A 21,901-nucleotide genomic window follows, 5' to 3' on the forward strand; every position below is an offset into this window, starting at 1 on the left:
AACAGGCCTGAAGTCGTTTAGAATTTTTGGACGACTAGATTTAGGGACAGGAACCACGACTGCTTCTTTCCAAAGAGAGGGCACATGTTGTAATATGCTTGACAGTTGGTATGAGGTGTTTGTGCTGATACGCTGTGTTTGTTGTCTCCAAATGCAGCGCTGTGCATTATGGCCAAACATCTGTTTTTGATTCTATCGTCATGAACTTTAACATTTAACATGCTAACTGAGGCCTGGAGATTCTGAAGATATTGGATTGTTTGCAGGTTCTAAAGATTTTCTGCAGTCTGAGCATTGCTTCTCTGACCTTCAGGCGAATCTGATGGGAAGATCATGGTTTTAATGCAAAATACAAACTTCTGCTTTCATGGAATTTTTCACACTTGTGGTTGATGAATTATTCAAGTGCACTTCATTAGCAGCACTTGGCTGTTACTTACCCTCTTAATTCCTTTGGAAGTGGTAATGGTGTACTTAGTTTTTCACAGGACAGCATAAAGTTCTGTGATAGCATGACTGTATTTTTTTCCAGCAAGAAAATATTTTTAATTCATGTATAATTTTTTTAATTGAACGTACTATCTAAGCCTTTTGCAGATTCAGCATACCCCAACTGAGATTTATGATTTTGTGGCAGGATGATGGCAGTCAATTTTGAACATAATGGGTTTTTTTTTTAATTTTTTCATGCCTTTTTATCTTAATATAAGACAATCCACATGTTCTGTTTATTTGTTTGGGTAAACCTGCAGTCAACTGAGACTGAAAAAGTCACTTGGATAAGTGACGAAACATGAAAAGAACGCATGAAGAGAATCAACTTTTTGGGATTTTCTTACCTGGATAATCGAGTATGCATCAACACATCCTTACTGTACGTTTCCTGTGACTGCCACAACATGTAAACATTCAACCCCAATACTGTGGTTTAAAATTTGCATGGCTTGAATACACCCTGACAAAAGAGTCTTCTTCCTCTCCAGTTTTGTAAATGAACAGAGGGAAATCTGGCTTCACAAATACAGAGGAGAGTGACTCGAGAACACAAGAATGAGCACGTCGTTCTTTCCTTATCACTACAGTGACATATTTTTCCACAATATCGGATTATAGCCAAAATGAGTTTTAACAGAGAGAATAGATATGAACGCCATGAAGAAGGAATCCATGTGGGCGTGACTCACCAGCCACAACACCTGAGACAAAAGTACATAATGGGACTTTTTGGGTGATAACAGAGTCCAGCTTGACAAAACAGACATTGGAACCTGTTTCAAGTGCCTAAAACAACAATTTGCACAAAGACTGGTAAATACATGCATGATAATTTAGCGTTTTCTGCTTTGTTTTTCTGTTCCTTATTTTAAGTCTTTGCTGTTTCTTGTACTTAGTTACCTATTTATATACTTGTTATCAATTATACAATCATTGATTACATAGTTGCACTGAAAGTTTATCTTCTTCTTCGTCTTATCTTCTGCTTCATCCTGTGGTGGAACATATTGTTACAAGAATAACTTTAGCCTTTATGCACTTCCTATTTCTTCCTGTGTCATCTTTGGGTTATAGCGATGACAAAGCTACACATCAGCATATTTTTTAAAACAATACTTTTCACATGAAACACACATAAGTTGACTTGTAATCAGCCAATGAAAACCAGGTTCACTGTCTCAATATGTGGAACTAGGGACAAAAAGAAGTGAGAGCCACTGGTCACTTTGGAGCTTTGCCAAATTTATATCCAAACTTCGACACACTCAGTGGGAGGCATCTTATCTTTTATGATGACAACCTGGTGCTGAGCAGGACACAGCAATGTTTACAATGGCACAATAGAATTAACCAATAAACCTCATAGAAGTTCAAACAAAAATGATAAGAAGTGACACCTCCAGTCATGTCCTGTCACTCTTTTTAGTACAGACCAAACACCCGCCATTGAACTCAGTGAGCTGCAAACACACTCAAAGGTGCTGGACTATGGCAAGTTCTCTGGTTGAAGCCCTTATAATGTTAGAATTTTCCTCCTGGGAATTAACTGTTGCTTAAACATGGTTACCTGCAGTTAAACATTCACTGCTGTGAACAAGCTTTTGCCCCTTTTGTGATTTTTTTTTCCAGATTTGTCACATTCACATGTTTCAGCTCATCCAGCTAATTATAGTATTACACAAAGTTAGCCTGGGTAAATGCAAAATGAAACCTAATAACTGGTTTTGCCACCCTTGGCAGGAATGACAAGGGTGGCAAAACCAGAACTGCAATTAAGTGCAAGTAACTGGCAGTGACACTTTCATTGTGGAGGAGTTTTGACCCATTTCCATGCTGGTAGACTTTCAAGCATGAACAGCTTATTTATTGTCATGCAAAATCGTGGTCAGCAGTAATTTTTTTACTTGAACTTTCCCATGGATGCCATTTTTTTGCCTCTTTCTTGTTGTTAAATCGTGAACTCTGACCTTAAATGGGGAAAGTGAGGCCTACAGTTCTTTGGATGTGGTTCTGGGTTCTTTTGCAGCCTCCGGGATGAGGCATTTTGGTAAGCTGGCCACTCCTTGTCATGTCCACCACTGTCCCAGGTTTTCTTAATTTGTGGATAATGGCTCTCAGTGTTGCTTAATTGAGTCCCAAAGCCTCCTTAATTTTATCAGACAAGTTCTATTTACGTGTGTTCTTATAGTTTTCTCCCTTAATAAACGAAATCATTGACAATTAAAAACTGTATTTACTCTGGTTAATTTTGTCAACTATTACTTCTTGCAAGCTTTTTAATTCAATTGAATTTGACCATTGGATAGCAATTTGAATTCATTTACATTTAATTTATATGGCACCAAATCACAACAGCAGTTGCCTCAAGGTGCTTTGTATTATAAATTAAAGGCCCTAAAATAATACAGAGAAAACAGAGAAAACCCCAATGATCAGATGACCACCTATAAGCAAGCACTTGGTGACAGTGAGAAGAAAAACACGCCGTTTAACAGGAAGAACTGTGCTGCAGAACCTGGCTAAGGAAGAGGCGGCCATATGCCATGACCGGATGGGAGTGAGGTGTGAAAAACAAGACAAAAGACGCACTGTGGAAGAGAGCCAGAGATGAATAATAATGATGATGAAATGCAGAGAGGTGTATAAACACGTAGTGAGTGAGGAAAAAAAAGATGAGCTAAGCATAACTAGAGAAGGATGGTCACCTGATCCTAACCTAACTATAAGCTTACTCAAAAAAGAAAGTTTTAAGCCTAATCTTAAAAGTAGAGATGGTTTCTGTCTCCTGAATCTAGACTGGGAGCTGATTCCAAAGAAGAGGGGCCTGAAAGCTGAAGGCTCTGCCTCCCATTCGACTTTTAAATACTCTAGGAACAACAAGTAAGCCCTCAGTCTGAGAGCAAAGTGCTCTACTGGTGTGACATGATACCATGAGGTCATTAAGATAAGACAGGACCTGATGATTATTCAAGACCTTGTATGTGAGGAGCAGGATTTTATATTTGATAGTGGATTTAACAGGGTGCCAATGAAGAGAAGCCAATATAAGAGAAACATGCTCTCTCTTTCTAGACATTGTCACTAATCTTGCTACAGCATTTTGGATTAACTGAAGGCTTTTCTAGGAGTTTTTAGAAAAAATAATAATAATGAATTGCGTTATGCAAGAGAGCTAAATGCTATATAACCCTGTGGAACTCCATAATCAACCTGTGTGCATGGAGAAGACTGCCCGTTTACATGAACAAATTGGAGTCTATTAGACAGATGTAATTCAAACCACTCAAATGCAGTACCTTTAATACCTACAGCATGTACTAATCGCTGTAATAAAATATTATTGATGATGAGCTCTGAAACCTCTGCAGATGATCAGTTTTAAAACCACTCTTTCAAGATTTTATGAGTAAAAAGAAAGGTTGGATATTGCTCTGCAAGTAGAGATGGCTTTTTAAGCAATGGTTAATAAAGAAAGGTTTATCATTTTTAATTAATGGTAGGACCTGCCTTGTAGGAAAAGGTAGTGTAAGGTAAATGTGATAAATATGCAAATATGAAAAAATCACGATGGTTTTCACAGCACTGCAACTGCTTTATTTTTTAGGTGATTTTAAAACACCCACTGAAAGCAACAGCGTTGTAACGTCTGTTTAAGAAACCAGACACGTGATGCCGGTGTTGTGCCAAAAAGTGATTGTCTGCCAAAAACTGATTTCCGGTATTTGCCAAAAACTGATTGCTCGTATTTAAACTGCTATAAGTAACTTGTTGGGCTATAATATGTTAAACATATGTCAAATGCATCCCTTATGGATGACATAAAGTCATCTTGAGCCACAAACAACATTCGTGTAGCAAGATACAAGCCGCAATCAGTTTTTGGCAGCGACTTTTATATAACCTTTATTTATGCAGTAAAAAAAATCTCATTAACATTAAAAATGTATTTTGTAAGAGTAAGTTGCCCAACAGGACAGCAGAAATGGCAGCAAATATTACAATAGTTCTGTAAAAATATTTTAAGTGGGGATAAAGGACCGGATTGGTTATAATGTAAGTACAAGTTGTAAAGATACTTAAAAAACAGATAATTTTTTAATTCTTTATGTAACCCCTTTGTATCCCCTGTTCACCGAAGTCTATTTACGAACATACGTAAAGATATTACACATAAAAAATACACAGAAACACTGGAAATCAGTTTTTGGCAGACAATCACTTTTTGGCACAACACCGGCTAAAGGCGCGAGACGTTAGCTGTCGCTGGAGTCGTTCCCTTTGTTCGTGCAGGTGGCGCAAGACTCATTGCGCGTGCGTGGCAGTTATACGGCGTGTAAAGTGTGCAGCAGCTCGCCGCTCCGCTGCAGGTAGGTACGGGACAGATAAGCGGTGAATTCGAACCTAGCAGCACGGCGTTTCCTTAAACCTGCTATTTTACCGGCAACAGTCCGTTTCCCAGCTCTTTGTTATCACCGAGGAGCAGCACTTTGCCATGGCCGAGTGGCCAACTTGTTGATGTTGTCGCACTTGTTTCGTTTTTCATTCAGGGTAAGTTCAGTTTGTTTATAGTTTTATTGCTTTATTCAGCAGCTAGCGACTAAAGGAATGTTTTTTAAAAAGTATTATTCCCACTGGGGAATTATCGCGATATGAATTTGACCTGCCGTGTATAACAATCAATTCTAGCTGCTGAGATATAGTAGCTTGTTACTACATTTGTGTAGTTTTGTTATTATTCGTCCAGGCGCACAGATGTCCCAGCAGGGGCTCCTGTGGTGCTAAAATAAGCAGCTGTAAGGAGTCACGAAGGCTGGTAGCTGTGTTATTTGTGGTGCTGGAGTAAGACATGTCCTGTGTCCTGCACCTCAAAGCCCCGGCGACTGGTGCAGTCAGTGCACTTATTAAGCTCGTCTGGTGTGATAACATCAGATCAGTTGTATCCCCTTTCCTGTTTCTCTTCATCATTTTAAATCAAATTCCTTAAAAAAAATACTCTCACGTTCTCTTACATTACGATAGTTAAATAAACAAGGACGTACGTGCCCTCGAGCAAGACGCTGTCATCATTATCCACTCATGTTGTATGCGTCCCAGGACTCTGATGATTTATGGGGAACAAACCAGGTGAGAATATTTGTTCAAGCATCTCTATGGAGTTTGTAGAAAATTATGAAGTTTAGGAGATCATACAGAATGAAGCCAAAAACGCACCATCCCAGTCTTGTGCCAAAAACTGATTTCCAGTGTTTATCTAATAGTCTGCACTCAACAGGATTTACAGGTGTTGCATATAAAACAAACAAAAAATACTTGTTTTGTAAGTATCTTTGTGACTCTGCGTTATTGTATATGCTCTGTGTTCTACATTATAATCAATTCAGTCCTTTCAGCTACTTAAAATATATTTATATAACCGTTATGTTATATTTGTTGCAATTTCTGCTGCCCCTATTGGCCTGATCCCTTTTGAAAAAGAAATTTTTGATGTCAGTGAGAGTTTTACATTCATAAACAATGGAAATATAAAAGTTGATTTGCCAAAACTTGATGGCAGACAGTTTGGCTTAAAATGGCTTGATATCATTCACTAGAGATATGTTTGACAAAAGTTTATAGGCCAAAAAATCATTTATAACAGTTTAAATACTGACAGTCACTTTTGGCAAATACCAGAAATCACTTTTTGGTAGACCACACAACAACAGCTTTTACAAGTTCCCGTCCATTATGATACTGATGCTGTGGGCAGCTGCAGTGATCTGGCTCCAGTGGTAAATTAATATGCTTTATTTTTCACTGTGAGGAAGAGACGGGGAATTTGTGTAAGACTGCCGCTGCAGATGGCTGTCCTTCTCCTTTTTCCTCCTCTCTCTCGCGTGTGTGGCACTGACAGTGTCCTCTGTGGGGCATCTGTCAATCAAAACAGCCACACCTTTAATTCCAACATTCAAGCAGTTTAGGATAGTTTAAAAAATCACCCACTAGGAAAACTATCTACAGAGAGCAACACATTTTGAAAAAATCAGGCTGTAAATATGCTTGTCAATGATGTAACGTTACAAATTTTAACATGGAGTGCATTGGAACTGACTCCCTTTCGGTGCCAGGTTGTAGTAGCCATTAAAGGAAATACAGTTTTTGTTACTTTGGTATTTGCCTTAATTTTCAGCTCCAAAGGTTGCCCCTGGTGTCTTTATGGGTTACACTGAGTTGGACCATTTGATAGCAATTTAATTCAGTTTTATTGTTTAGCAGCAAATCACAACAACAGTCACGTCATTGTAAGGTAACAGACCTTACAGTAATACAGAGAAAACCCCAACTGTCATATGAGGTCCTATGAACAAACTCTTGGTGACAGTGGGAAGGAAAAACTCCCTTTTAACAGAAAGAAACCTAGAGCAGAACCAGGCTTCACAAAGCAACTGGAGCAAGATTAGGTGAGGAAGACAGGAGAAAAGACACATTATGAAAGACAGACAGAGATGAATAATAATTGGCCCCTAGCAGCCTAGGGATACTGTAGCTTAATTAATGGGGGGCCCAGGGTCACCTGATCCAACTCTAATTTTAAGCTTTATCAAAAATTACTAAGAACAATCTAGTGTTTGCTTGATTGTTTGCTATAGTTATGGTAAACAGATGGGTACTTATTTAGCTTTTCTACTCTAAGTGATTGCTTTTTACTGTTAGCCACGTTCAACCAGCTGTTTTTTGCTATGCCTTTTAAGCACCACACTCTGATGGATGCATCAGGAGCAATTTGGGGTTCCCTATCATGCCTAAGAGTGCTGACTAGAGGCACCGGAGCACAAACTACTGACCCTGTGATTAATAAACAGCCTGCAATACATCATGTGCCCCAGGACAGACACCCTTAATAGTGACCTTTTTAAAAAAGGAATAGTATGTTCTCAGCAATCAGTTGTTTCTATAAATTTGTCGGCCATGCTGCAGGAGAGTACAACGTTTCAAGACCAAAGACTCATACTGCTATGTCAAAGCAACGTAAAAAGCTGTTTAAACATTCTTTAATAAATCTGCTGTTAACCATGATAACTTCAAAAACATCTTGTTGTAAATCGTATTCGAAGTAAGCAAAGCAAGTAAAAGATTATAAACGGTATGAAAAAACGATATAAAAAAACTGCAGATGTGAGGTTTATAACTTGTATTTGTTATGTCTCTCTAGAATGTGCATAACTGTGCTCGGATCCAGTAAAAACAAGTTGTCATATTGCTGACGTAATAACCAACAATCACTTAGACAGGCTATCTGCTTCAGTCGCCACAGGGCTTTGACATGGCTGCTGTGTTTTTAGTGGAGAGGCACTGTTTGAGCCTCTGTTTTGTCTGCCGGGTAGCAGATTAACATAACTCTGTGTTGGAGCCGCAGAGTTAGAGAAGCAGAAAACCTGGTAGACAGAAAATTTAGGGCTGAAGTTGTTTATCAAATGAAGTTAAGTGGCCCTCAGCATTATCTCACTGAATAAACAAGCACAAGCTTAATGGAAGCCATCATAAACATACCAGCCAAATTGGTGATTTAATGTGAATGTCTCAAAATAAATCGAATGTCTTTGTCCTGAGTAGGTTTTAAAAAGATTACCGCCAATGTTTCCAAAACTTGTTGTGCAATTCACAGCAATTGTCACAGATGCACTGGGTGATCGGTCAGTAAAGACTTTTTTTTGTTTCTGTTCTCTTTTTGTGCTTTACTGACTCTGCTTTCACCACATCTGCATTTCCATCTCCTCTGCAGCACAAACACATGACTTCAGCAACCACGGGGCACAGACTAATTGCTGCTTACCAGCCTGTTGAGCTTTTGCTAAGCTTCTTTTTTTTTTTTTTTTTTGCCCAACACAAGTTGTGCACCAAGACATTACAGCTACTGGAGCTCAAGATCAGTAAAAACATGTTATTCTCACAACATTAAATGTGACTAATAGCGGCTCAAGAACAAAAACATGCATCAGAAAAATATTTATGCATTTCTGGGGTACTTTTACATTATCAGTGAGTCATTATTATTATAACAATATATGTGCTGAAGGACAAAAGCAAGAGAGAAACTATTGTGAAATGTCGTTCAGCTTGCTTGCTGTTATTTTTTTCTTTGATTAGTTCAGCAGCTTGGCAAGGTTTGCCATTGTGCTCATCAAAGCATTCAAACAGACAGAAGGAAGGTCCTGGGTTAAATCACCATTTAGAGCCTTTCTGTGTGGAGTTTGCCATGTTCTCTCTGTCTGTGTGGCTTTTTTCTTATTTGTTAAGGAGATGACTCTCTGATACTGTTTATCTGCTCTAAATAGTTTTTGTTCAGTTTCTGAGAATCACCTTGTTGGTACAAAAGATACAATTTTCTAAAGAAATTGGAACCAATGACACACCTTTGTGGCAGTCTGCTCATAACAAAGTGCCTAAAAAGGGCTAAGTTGTCTGTTTTGCATAGACACAACACTGGTTGATCCATTGAGTTATGCAAATTTTTTATGCTTGAAAGACTCACAGATCAGTGTTATGTAGCTAATGACCAAAAACATTCCTTTGATACTGGTCAGGTACAAGGATGGACTGGAAATGAGTAAAAAAAGCAGCAAGCGTCGGAAAGTCTGTTGTAAAGAAAGCGGTGGTGCAAGACTTTTGGACTGTTCTGCAATTGATGAGTGTGGCATGTAAGCCCCTCACCCTAAACAGAAGTCAATTTTAACACGTTTTGCTCTCGTAAGTCAATTAAGTAAGAGTGATGATTCAGATTAATCATAGAAGAAAGAATTTTGGTGTTTCAAAATTTTAGTTTCAGTGACCAGTGCCCTACTGTCCTGGCACTACATTTATTTCATCAGACCTCTTTTGTGCACCAAAGAGCTGACACACAGTAAAGTTGTAGGAAATATTGTATGACCTTCTCTCTGTATATCTAATGACATACTTACAACAACAACATCGTTAGCCTGTTTTTGATTGCAAGATACGGCAAATTATGAGAATGCCATCTGTTATCAGCTGCAGTCTTATCCACTTCATTAGTGAAAAATGTGGTATAATGCTTTGGTTAACTTTGGCCAGAAGGGGACTTTCTACACAAGCCTTGCAGTAATATCTTTGTTTGCACTACTGAATGTTTAAATGATTTGTATAGTTATGTCACATGCAACAAGAAACGCTTTTATTATCTTTGTGACCATATGGCAAGTAGTGCGGTTTTGATGGAACACCAGCTTTGCTTATCACCCGTCCTCTTTATGGTGCAGCTGATTAGTTTAAAGCGTCTCCTGTCTCCTGTCTTCATGCACCGTATTAGCAGCGATAATTATCGCAGTCTGTTTTTTTCTAATCCACAATAGAGGGCTGTGACCTGAATGTTGATCACACTGATATGTGGAAGGTTTGTGTGTTTCTGTGTCATGCTATTAGTTTGTACAGTTGATTATTGTACTCCTACTGCGCTCCTGAATTTACTCTGTTTTGTTTACTGTAGATTTGCTCCTGATTGCTAGGTAGGGCTGCAGTGTGCGTCTGCAGACGTGATTGTACTGCGCGTATACTCATGTGTGATACTAATATCGATTTCCTGGCTCGTCATTTTGTTTCCCCAATTAACTACAACCGAGCACGGGACTGAATGAGGGGCAGCGGGCATGAATCATTGATTAGGGTCTCCAGGGACTTTAGAGATCGGAGATGGGAAAGTAATTGGACTTTAATTGTGGCCTGCTTGCTGTCCTCTCCTCTAAATCTCCCTTTTCTGTTCATTTAAATGATAGAGAGATAGCCTTCCTACATGCACGGCAGTATAACTCTTTATGTCACCTTATCTGCCAGTTTTAATTAGGCATTCTGTAGGTCAATGTTTCTAAAGCTCACCAGCTATGAAGCTTTTTTGTTTTTGCTGGGCACGATTTTGTGTTTCACGTGTTTTAATTTTTACATTCTTTTATTTATTTTTGTAGGACTTCTTCTTCTTTGGAAGGTTGGCTATTCGACACCTGGCTGCTCCAGTCTGCATGCCAGATATCCTTAGGTAAAATACTAACACCAAGTTGCTCTCCGTCATAGCATGCATGTTAGATAGAAAGCACTTCAGTAGGAAAAAGCAGAGAATAAAGTGCTTGTGTGAATTGGTGAATGAGGCACATAGTCTAAATCGCTTTGAGTGCTTAGGTAGAGTAGAAAAATGCTATATAAGAATCGTCCACGGAAACATATCCATTATCTCTTCTCTCCAAATGTCTCTTTGGAGTTTTATCTGTGGATCAGACAGAAACATACATTAAGAATAATAATAATAGTAGGAACACCACGTTTTTGATTTGTATATAACATTATTTTAATATAAAATTTATGTCGGACATGTTTGCACATACAAATCAGACATTTGTTGGCTTATGACGTTTTTCTTCTGGCTCCACTTACTCCTAGTAGAGATTTCTGCCATATTACACATCTGGTTAGTGACTTTGTGTCTCTAGTTCTATTCTTGGCCTAAACACCAAAACCAAACAATGAGTTTAAAACACCTCATAAATTTCTGTAACACCGAGAGGAACCTTAAAGTTCTGCTGGTTTACATTACACAGTCATGTTCATTTTTCATAGTACCGCAATAAAAACACACGCAGAGCCTTAAGGCAGTAAGTGCACTCTCCGGGTTACGTGGTTTAAATATAAGCTGGGCTCTGCTATCAGTCATTACTTGTGATATTGACGTAGTTAGAGTTACCTTGCATTACCTTAATCAAAGTTCAAAGGTCCTGACACCATATCCACATGCAGAATAATCATTAATGCAGTCTAGGTGTCATTTGATTTACGGCTTTGTTATGATGAATTATTAATCTCCTATATTTGTCCTGAGTGTAGCAGTCACATTCTTGCAGTCATGGTTTATAAATAACCTTGTGTGACTTGCTCAGCTCAGCCTTTTGGCAGTCCTCAGGGTGGAGAGTATGCAGCAGGGTGTTTGTGAGGGTGTGTGTATCGCAAAGAGAAAGTGTCCCTGTCATTAACTGGTCACATTACGTGAGTGAGCAGGGCTGTGGGTGTGTGCCTCTAAAGGCTTTATTTTTGCAGCACACAGCATGAAGGGGAATTAGCTCAAATGGTAGAGCGCTCGCTTAGCATGCGAGAGGTAGCGGGATCGATGCCCGCATTCTCCAACAAGTTTATTTTTTTTTTCCAATCTGGATTAAATACTTTTAAAGGTAAGAGTTTTCTTTACTATTAGCACTGAAAACAGCATCTGTATTATTTCTGTAATTCTTTTTTCCTCTCCTGGTAGTGCAGATAACCTTAAATGTCAGCTTATCTTTCCATTTACATTATAACTTTGATACACTGTATCTGCATGCTGGAAAAAAAATTACAATAAAGACGACAACATATCAGGATTTGGTCTCAAAATCTCTAAATAGTCCAATTACTGCACCATTTAAATGACTGAATCTTTTCAGGAAGGATGTAAAGAGAACGCGTATTGAGCAGGTTTATGTTAGCTTCACATGTACTAGGGAAGTTCAGTGAGTGAAGTTTTGTTCGTTTAAGTTAGTGTTTTTAGTAATATTTCCTTATATTGATAAACTAATAGGTTATTTTAGAATAAATGGAGCACACTTCTTACCCTGAAATCGTTGCCAAGTCTGTCTTGGAAATGAGATTTAAATCTCAGTGAAACTTTCAAATGGTAACAAAGGGTAACAAATTTAGAGGCTCACTCACAGGCATGAATGCTTGCATTTTTATAGCTACACACACACTGTGCATGCTTCAGATTTCAACAGCACTCTTTGGCGCGTGTTACTCTGGGTTATGCCATATAAAATGTAGCACCATTTTTTAGGCAGTTTTTAGGCAGTTATCCTGGCTTTCTAAAGGTCTTTCTTTGGACATTGGCTGCTTTTTCACTCATTTTCATTCCAGTCCTTGTTTCTGATCATTTTCAGTAGAATGTTTTTTGTTTTCTTGTTTAAGTGACTTAACCCTGACCTATGAAGCATTCAAGAATAAAAAAGGCACCAACTCAAGAGACTGAACCAGTGTTGTGTCTACATGTGATAGAAAATTTCATAAAGCACCAAAATTGTTTCTTTAAACACTTTGTTTCTAGCCTGTTGCAGAAACTCATAATTTACTCCAATTTCTTTAGTTGAATCTATGAGAAATGTCAAAGATTGAAAGGCATAAAATAGTATTAATGCACCAATGAGGTGATTAGTAAAGAGCTATTAGTTCAAACTAGTGTTCACTGTGTCCTTAAAAATGTGAGCAAATTGGACAGGTGGAATTGGCCTAAATAAACTAATTAGGCTCTGTCATGGTTTGGGACTGCATTTCAGCCAGAGGTGTTGGAGATCTTGTTAAAATTGATAGAATTATGGTCACAGAATACTACCATCAGATTTTAATCCACCATATATTACCATCTGGAAAACGTCTTATTTAGAATGGCTTCATTTTTCAGCATGACAGTGAAACCAAACACACTGCCCATGCAATGAAACACTATCAGTCACGGATTGCCTTTCCCACTGTCCGCTGATGCAGACCTAGTAGGGATTGTGGTGCAGACCTAAACGCGAACAAACAAAGGCATGAAACAGAAATCTTAAGAAAAAGCGAGCCGATTGATTGTGGCTGATAAAAGCTTCTAAGCAAATGCAAAAACTTAAGGGCAACCTAAACTGGGAAAAACTAATACTAGTAATAATAAAGAAGTTACAAGAAAACTCCCTAGGAGAGTTCAGGCTGAGTTTCGTCTTTATATCGAGTATGCTTGTCCATGTTTTCACTAAATCACAACATCTGTTTCCCTTTTTTCTAGAAACAACTTTTGACATGAGCCCTGAACATGAATAGATCAGAAAGAGCTTTTACTTCTATTTGCCCCCTATTCCAAAACCTTTTAAAAATAATCTGGCTTTATTTGATACATAAATCATCTCCACCACAATACTTATCCTAAAAGGTGCAGATATTCAGCATGGGAATCAGTGGTTTATTGGCCTCTCACATCTCAGTTCTTACTTTGAAACCAGTGGTTTGCTTGCTAGGGCTTGTAGGATCCAGGATGTGTGCTTCTCTTTCTCTATACTTACCGTATTGTCTGAAAGATTGCGGTACTGCTAAAGAAGGAAAATGTGGCAATGAGCTGATTAGTTCTTTTGTAAAATGAATTATAGCTTAGCTTTCATGTTACTGCTTGTCCTTGAACTGTTCTGTTAATAATGAACTATGAGCACCAACACATGTCACAAACAGGAGCTACTGCTCAAACTATTACACATTTCATTGTGTTTTATTCAGGTCAGGCTCTGCGAGGCGTCTAAAAGCAAGCCTGAACATAAAGATGAGTAATAGAGCCTCCTCTGTGGCAAAAGCAAGAGCCCTAGGACCATGACTGTTTCTGCGGTGCTGCAGTTTAGTGCGTTTCATGAAAATCAGACTTTATTTAACATGAAAACAGCTACAGACTTAATTCAGGGTCTTTGTGCTTCAGGTTACCCAAGAATTTTGGCTTCAAGGCCTTTTGCGGAGTTGATTTTCAACCAAATTACTGATCTGAAGTACGTCGTGCATGAGTCATCAGCAGATAAAACAGACTGCAGAGCACTCCTCAACAACGTTTTCTATTCATCTTTGCAGATAAATGCTCAGTGGTCCTTTGGCACACTGCTCCCTTCACCTCCTCTCCCTCAGTTTCTGTGCCAGGAGTTATAAAATTGTGCGTCACTTCTGTTCACATCTGCGCACCCACACAGAGGAGTTCACCTAAAACACTTTTTTTGAACACATCTAAAGACAGTTTTTTAAGCAGCTTTGAGAGATACCTGACATGTACACACTCTGGCACACAAGCACAGACGCAGGCTCGAGGGTGTTGGTTGGCTTGTTGGTTGGTTGGTTGTGAAATGTAGTGAGTAACAGTCTGAGGAAGCACCGGGCTTTGGAGGAAGTGTCTTAGGCAGATCACTTACTCAGCTGCCTGCTGCCATGAGGGAAGTGGATATGACTGATGTTGTAAGGCAGAAGAATATTTAAGATCATTGATAAGTCTGTTTGTGTATAGTGGGCCTGTTCCAGACGTTGCGAAATGTGAGTGGGAGATCAGACAGTCTGCAGTGGTTTTCATTTCCAAACTTGACCAAACGTCTTGGTCTACACTTGTCAGAAAATGATGGAGAGATTAAATGATTATTTCACTGTAGCACCTATTTTGTTGTAGTTCTTACAGTCTGTCGTATGTATTCGTAAATACAAAGTGAGCCCTTTTTACAGTGAGCACACCCAGGAGATTATTAGGTTTCAAGTCGGGTTATGAGGTATTTGTCCTGTGTTCACAGGGCTCAAGGTGACTGCTTTTGTGTAATATTGGAGGATATAACACAGACGCAGATCTCTTGTGCCCTCTGGTGGAGAGTTGTCCTCTCTCTCTATTTCATCCATTTGTTTTCTTGCATATTTTCTGTTTCATTTGTCTAATCGTGGCATGCTATAGAAACATTGCTTTCATGTGTTTTCCCAGTTAAATCGACAAATGGGAACAATAGGAGTCTGTCTTCTAGGTAAGGCTGTGTGTGTGTGCCGTTACATCCAAAACAAATGTTGATTTTTTTGCCTGTACGGCAAAATAATCGATGATGTGATGTGATGGCACTCGTCCATCCACTCCTCTTAGAATTTAGTGAAATTTGCACACAGTGATCACCTAATGGCTTTTCAGCCAAACTGTGTTCAAGGTCAAGGTTATACACGAGCAGGAGAGAACTGCTCCTCCTACAGTGTTGGCCAAGCTGAATATGGCTGTTTGTGTGCCTTCCTGGATTAGTTTGTACACCACAGACAACTAATAATAAGAAGACCTATAACGTTCTGTCTGTACTCCATCAAATACAATAGCTCGGTAATCGTGTTTGATCTCGAGCAAATCTTGCTACCAAGTCTCACCCGTCTCTCTCTCTCTCCTCCAGAATGTGAAGATGCCAGATTCTTTCAGCACCATCCCCACAGAAGCCCTCAACTCAAAAACTTCCTTAGTGGACCTGCTCTCACACCCTACAGAGCTTTACCCAGCAGACAGCTTCATTAACGCTCTCAGTAACATCAGCAGTGTTAGTGGGGCGGTTAACCCTCGCTGCACCTACAAGGAAGACTTTAAGCGCATTTTACTTCCTGCTGTGTACACCATCGTCTTCCTGCTTGGGATTCCTCTGAATGCCACCGTCATACTGAAGATATGGAGGAAGAGGTCCAATTTGTCCAGAAACAACATCTACATGCTCAACTTGGCCATAGCCGACTTTCTGTATGTGATGTCACTTCCTTTACTCATCTACAACTATGCGAGTCATGACTACTGGCCCTTTGGGGAGTTTACCTGTAAGATGGTCAGGTTTCAGTTCTACAGGTGGGTTCATGGTTGATTATTGGCTCATTTTTCAGATTTTATTATGTAATTTTTGGGAATTAATTTTTCATTGTTAAGGTCTGTGTATGCAAGTGATATGTGCCACAGTGTTATTATGTGAATTGTCCTATTTTTGGACAGGAATGGGAAAGAAAATTGGATCTGAGATGTGATAAGTAATGGGAATGGAGACAATGACACTAATATTTAAGTATACTGGAAAAAATGTACTTTTTTGCATTATAGTGCGCACAAGTGTGACGTGAACGGGTGTGTAAAGCATGAAAACTAGTTTATGGAAGAAGTTCCAAACCTTTGAACATGGCAAGGTATCTAATGCAGATGCAGAAATAGTGCTAGTGCTCACACACAGTTGCCCTTTGAGAACGGGACTACATTTGGACTTTCTTGAGAAATGGTCATCGGATGCCATTAGTAGCAGAAGTTGGGATTTGAAGAAAAATCACGGGGAACAGAGTCTGTTGGCTACATGTCTTGTGGGAATTCTTCCTGTTTTCTGCAACTTTGATCTTGATCTGGGGGTTTTTTGGTTTTGGTTTTGCCACCAGCACAAATCTTCTTTTGGTGGAAATAGTCCTCAGTAGGGGTATTATTGCCAGATTTTGTGCTGGAAAAACAATGAGCACAATCATAGGAAACACTGTTGGGGAGGTGGTTTCAGCTTCTGTTAGATGATGTTAAAAGCACTTTGGGAACACACTGACAGCTCATTCCTCTTTGGATAATCTCTCAAGCTCCTCCAGATTTTATAGTCCTCTGGCATGGACTGTGGTCTTCAGTTCACCATACAGTCACTAATGGTTACTTTAGTCTTCAGGAAGTCGTTTTTCACCAGGAGCAACATATGTTTTGAGTTGACAAAGGGAAGACCCAGTTTTGCTGCTAATTCTTGCCCTTCTTTCTCCAAATATAAGCAGGGTCTCTTGTTTTTCTGAAATAATTCTGTTATCATGTGCAAATAGAAATGAAAAAAATAGTTTAGAAATGCTATACTGAAGGTCCCTTAATAAAAGCACTTTTTTGAAGAAAAACTTTGATTTTGCAGAACATACAAATGGATTGTGATAATATTCAGCTCAACAACATTTTCTTCTCTGTGTTCCTGTTTCAGTAATCTCCATGGCAGCATCCTGTTCCTGACCTGCATCAGTGTGCAGCGTTATTTGGCCATTTGCCACCCTCTCTCGGTGTGGCACAAGCAGGGCGGTCGCAAGATGGTGTGGTGCGTCTGCGGATTAGTATGGCTGGTGGTTGGCTCCCTGTGCGCGCCAACTTTCCACTTTGCAGCAACAGGGCAACAGCGCAACCGCACCGTGTGCTACGATTTGAGCACGCCAGGGCGCTCGGTAGACTACTATCCTTACGGCATGGCTCTGACGTGCCTCGGCTTCTTGCTGCCTTTCATAGGCGTGATGGTTTGCTACTGCAAGATGGCCTTCATCCTCTGCCGCCCAGTGTCCTACCAGGGCGTCTCCATAGCGCCTGGGGATAAACGAGACAGGGCGGTGAGGATGATCATTATTGTAGCCGCGGTGTTCTGCGTAAGCTTCCTCCCGTTTCACCTCACAAAGACTCTGTACCTGGTGGTGCGCACCTTGCCCAATGCTCCCTGCACAACAAGAAACTTGTTCTCAATCATCTATAAGAGCACCAGACCGTTTGCCAGCATGAACAGCTTTCTGGACCCGATTCTGTTTTACTTCACGCAACCACGCTACCGCCGGAGCACCAGGAGGTTCGTGCGCAGAGTCACCACTCTAAAGAGCCAAGGCAGCAGCGTGTGAGCGAACAGTGCTCCTTGAAGCCTTGTTAAGATTTAAAACACAGAGATGGATTCGTTTTCTAACCTTGTTTTTCTGAAGTTCCTTCTCTTATTACAGTAAACTGTTGTCCTTGAGGTTTTCAGCTATTAGTGACTAAAAAATGTGTTTAATAACAGTCTGAAGAAGCCATCTGAAGTGCCCTATAAAGACTCAATGCAGTGTGAATGGAAAATGTTGACAATGTCCTGCTTGCATTGTTTTGAACTGGGAATTATTATCACACTGACTGTGAGTGTATTTGATTGTGCGAATTCATAGATTTTGGTTTATAACTCTGGATGGGGAATACTGTAATCCTCTAATGAAAATGTCCTGCACTGTACATAAGTGATGTTTACTTTCAAGCTCCACTGCACTGCTTTTTTTTTTCTGAAATCCCCCTTTTTTTGCATTGTTTAACACACTGTGATGTGTACTTTAAATTGAAACTACTGAATTATTGGGGAATTTTAGTATCTATGCGAGGTGTTACGATAGAGATGCATCGTGCTGGAATGAGATGCAGTTGAGGAAAGGAGAAAATAGTTCATTTGAACTTGCTAGGCTAAAATCCTCTCTGGCACTGTTTTTTGGTGGTGTTTATGCTTGCATGTTGAATCTGCACTAGTCTGAGGAAAGGAACTGAAATAGAATAGAATTAGAATAGAATAGGTGGGGTTGGGGGTATACTTTGCAAACAGAGGCTGCAAAAAACAGAAGTTTATGTTCACTGATTTAAAAGTGGAGTATTATGCGTTCCAATGAAGGTCTGTAGCTCTGTTTTTCCTTGAAAGTGATGCGTTTCTACATTATCCATGTCGTAATAGCTGCTGTTGCGGGTTTTAACCACTGGATGGTGTGTGCACGCCACTGCTGTAGCCCCACTGCCTCTGTCATAATAGGTTGGGGGTTTTTTTGCCTGTCCCGTTTGGATCTTTAGCCATCAGAATTGTTGTCTGAAGGCCAAGAAAGATGCCAAGCAGATTTACTTTACCGAATGGAGCATCTGTCATAATAGTAGTGATGTTAGCATGTATCAGATCTTACAGTCACAAATAAAACATTGTCAAGAAAACCGTTAAATGTGCAGCTCACAGCGCGCTGACATAGGCCGTCAGTTGCTGACTGATCTTTGTCTTGTACTTATAAATTCTGCAGCAAATGAAGGAAATCAGTTTAAATTATATGTTTAATTCAGTTATTTTTTTAAAAGTCATTTAAAGGTAAAGATAGAGGCAGATTGTGGAGTTAAGGGCATTAAATTAACTCTGTGGTTTTTTATGAGTGTGTGAATCTTTTCAGTCTAACTGGGATTCCTGTACATATGAAATGTTTAGTACTTAGCGCTGCTTTGACGTGATTTAGCTGTATGATGTAGGTTGTCAGCTGCGTGATCTGGTGACTTAAAATGTTCATGAAATGAACATAAATGTAGATGGCATATGCCTGCATGTACATATGTGTACTTTGATGTTTACTGTAAAAATGTGCCCTGTGTTTTACATGTCATACCTGCCTTTCATAGTGAGCACCTTTGTCATGTTTTTAAACAGTGAGTCTTTGCCCTGTGACGAGCTCTTGACAAACAATGCACTTACCGTGGAGTGAAATAAACGTGATTAATAATTTTGTGACATTTGTGTTAACCAGAAGATTTCAGAGTAGCCAAACTCATATGTTACACTAGACTGTGCCAGCTTGAGACCAGTATGTTGTTAAATTCTGAAATGACAATGTGAAAAACGGCTTTCAACTCGTATTGCTCTGAAGCTCCTGTAACAGGTTAACACTTTAAGTATTTGTTGTACGTGTCAGTCTAATGTGAATGTGCAGCTTTGACCTCAGTATGAGGTGGTGATGTGCTTCAGTTTCCTAATGTGTGCTCATGTGTATCTGTGCATAGTAACAATAGTCATGTAATATGTGTGTGTTGTACTTTAGAAAAAGTGAATGTCACAGTCATCTATCATCTATTGAGACCCAGACGTCAGTATTAGTTAGAAGAGTTATTTTTATCAAATTCCCTAACAAATGAATAATGGGAATGGTCTTTTATTTTTATAGACATGTAATTATGTTGATAGAAAAACTAAAACTGAAGGGTTTTTTGTTTTTTTTTTTGCTGTACAGATGCTTAATTTTCTGTGTTGTGTTTCTGATTGTTGCCATGTCGTACTAACTGAAACTATTAAAAGCCATGAAAAACACGATGTTTTCACAATCATATATTAATACTGAGGGAGTAGACTGTGTTGCTTCCTTTTTTTCCCATTTTTTACTGTAGTTTAACTTCAAGCGTTCAGTTTAGGCAGAACTTGAATTCAAACCTTAGGTGTGAATATAAAAAAGCAGCCAGTAGCTTCTGAATCCATATGATTATATGATGACAGCTGTTTAAATAATGTGACAAATGACTGAAAAGACATCATCTAAGAGTTTGTGATCTGCTTACACGCTACTGTTCAACCTTTAGGTAACACCAGTGCGTTATCAGCCGATCACAATACAGCAACGCAGTGTATTTACATATGTAGATTGTTGAAGTTCAAACGAAGCATCAGAATGGGGCAAAAAAGGTGATTTAAGTGTATTTCAGGAACTAAAGATCTGCTGGGATTTTTCCTGCACAAACATCTTTGGGGTTTATAGGAGATGAACTGAAAAAAGGGAAATATCCAGTGAGCAGCAGGTCTCTAGGTGAAAATCATCTCTGTTTTCTTGAACACAACAGTGAGTTCACTGTACTTGAACGGTCTCCGCAGTCACCAGATTGCAGTCCATTAGCCGCTAATGGTTAGCACAAAGAGTTTTGAAGACAAAAAGGGGATCTGGCCCAGTATTAGCTGTATAGAATAGATTAGAATAGAATAGCTCTTTATTGTCACTGTTACAAGAACAATGAAAGGCAGTTTGGCATCTCTCCGTGTGAAATACACAATAGCGTAAGTAAGTATTTACATAATAACACAGACAGATTTACATTTACACAAGAAAGATATGTACAAATTATTCATACACCTGCATACATACAGATACACCCATACATATATGTATATATACATGCATCTATGCATGCGTACGTACATACACACATATTTCCACATACATGCTTACATATAAAAAGAAATAAATAAATTCCCCACTCGCCCCTGTGGGCGGTTAATCCTTCAAGCTCGGGTCCTCTACCAGAGGCCTGGGAGCTTGAGGGTCCTGCGCAGTATCTTAGCTGTTCCCAGGACTGCGCTCTTCTGGACAGAGATCTCCGATGTTGTTCCCGGGCTCTGCTGGAGCCACTCGCCTAGCTTGGGAGTCACTGCACCTAGAGTGAGTGTCCAGGGTGCAAGGGGTGTTTGATGATGATGCTGGCTTTCTGCTGAAGTCTGCCAGTATAGATGTCTCTGAGGGGGGTTAGTGAAGTGCCAATTGCCCGATCTGCTGCCCTCACCACCCGCTGCAGTTTCCTCTTCAGTTTCCAAGTTAAAGGAACTCTGATTCGGTGTTCAGCAGTGTAGAGAGATGGAAAAAATGTGTGAAGAAATGTGAGAAGTGTATCTGAACCAGATCAATGCTGTTTGTATCCAAAAGGACATAAAAATAAATATTAGTGAACCTCATACTTTTACAAGCTAGAATAAAAATGTAAATGCTGTGGTTTTGGTGAAAAAACAAACAAACAAACTTACAGAACAAAAACTCAACACACACTGGTGCTCCACCAGAAAAGAATATTGTGTATTTTGAAATACAATTAATTTTTTTTTTAAAAACTAACAAGTTTGCAAAAGTTTGGAGAACCTTTAAAAAAACAAAAACAAAAAGCAAACAAACTTTCTTAAAGATTTTGAGCTAATAGAGAATTAGTCTGAATTATTAAGAAATGTTTCAATTCCTGTATCAGTACTGCTTCTTCCTATTTGTTTGTGTTTAAAGAAAATAATTGGTTGGTTAGGAGTGAATTACTAAGGCAGATGGGGATTTCCTGAAAATGTTTCTTGCTGGGATTTAAAAAAAAAAAACATTAACAAACACAAAAACAATCAAACAAACTCCAAAAATCCTTTCAATCCAAATCACATTCGGACCCTGCAAGGTCATTTAAATTTAAATGACCTCAATTTAAATGCATCATGCCATCACAGATAGATGGGCTGACCTCACCGGGCTCGTTTGGGTTCTT

At 39.2% G+C, this 21,901-nt stretch overlaps 1 protein-coding gene and 1 non-coding gene across 6 annotated transcripts; both read left to right on the forward strand.

Annotated features, from left to right (window-relative positions):
* Positions 1 to 4,796: 4,796 nt before the first annotated feature.
* p2ry6 (pyrimidinergic receptor P2Y6) lies at positions 4,797 to 19,931 on the forward strand. 5 transcript variants are annotated; one of them, XM_086261404.1, is made up of 5 exons: positions 4,814 to 5,043; positions 10,452 to 10,522; positions 15,020 to 15,059; positions 15,465 to 15,901; positions 17,034 to 19,931. In XM_086261404.1, the coding sequence occupies exons 4-5, from the start codon at positions 15,474 to 15,476 to the stop codon at positions 17,704 to 17,706; spliced, it is 1,101 nt and encodes a 366-aa protein (XP_086117530.1). In that variant the 5' UTR covers positions 4,814 to 5,043; positions 10,452 to 10,522; positions 15,020 to 15,059; positions 15,465 to 15,473; the 3' UTR covers positions 17,707 to 19,931. The 5 variants fall into 5 exon arrangements, with proteins under 5 accessions (XP_086117531.1, XP_086117530.1, XP_086117527.1 ...); XM_086261405.1 differs by lacking the exon at positions 15,020 to 15,059 and having other exon boundaries at positions 4,797 to 4,862; XM_086261401.1 differs by lacking the exon at positions 15,020 to 15,059.
* trnaa-agc (transfer RNA alanine (anticodon AGC)) lies at positions 11,585 to 11,657 on the forward strand. The gene has a single exon. It is a non-coding gene; the product is annotated as a tRNA-Ala (tRNA).
* Positions 19,932 to 21,901: the final 1,970 nt, after the last annotated feature.

Source organism: Aulonocara sp. 'chitande type north' Nkhata Bay, linkage group LG14 (assembly GCF_057382095.1).
Source record: "Aulonocara sp. 'chitande type north' Nkhata Bay isolate Kocher_YH1m ecotype deep benthic linkage group LG14, A_spYH_male_GT1.1, whole genome shotgun sequence".
Taxonomy (NCBI): Eukaryota; Metazoa; Chordata; class Actinopteri; order Cichliformes; family Cichlidae; genus Aulonocara; species Aulonocara sp. 'chitande type north' Nkhata Bay.

What these genes read in the sequence shown, in the direction of transcription:
- p2ry6 (XM_086261400.1), top strand. Translation starts at nt 5,011, where the DNA reads ATGTTGTCGCACTTGTTTCGTTTTTCATTCAGG. An exon ending in TGTTTCGTTTTTCATTCAGG is followed by an intron (nt 5,044 to 15,464) that starts GTAAGTTCAGTT and finishes TCTCTCCTCCAG; the next exon opens with AATGTGAAGATGCCAGATTC. An exon ending in GTCAGGTTTCAGTTCTACAG is followed by an intron (nt 15,902 to 17,033) that starts GTGGGTTCATGG and finishes TTCCTGTTTCAG; the next exon opens with TAATCTCCATGGCAGCATCC.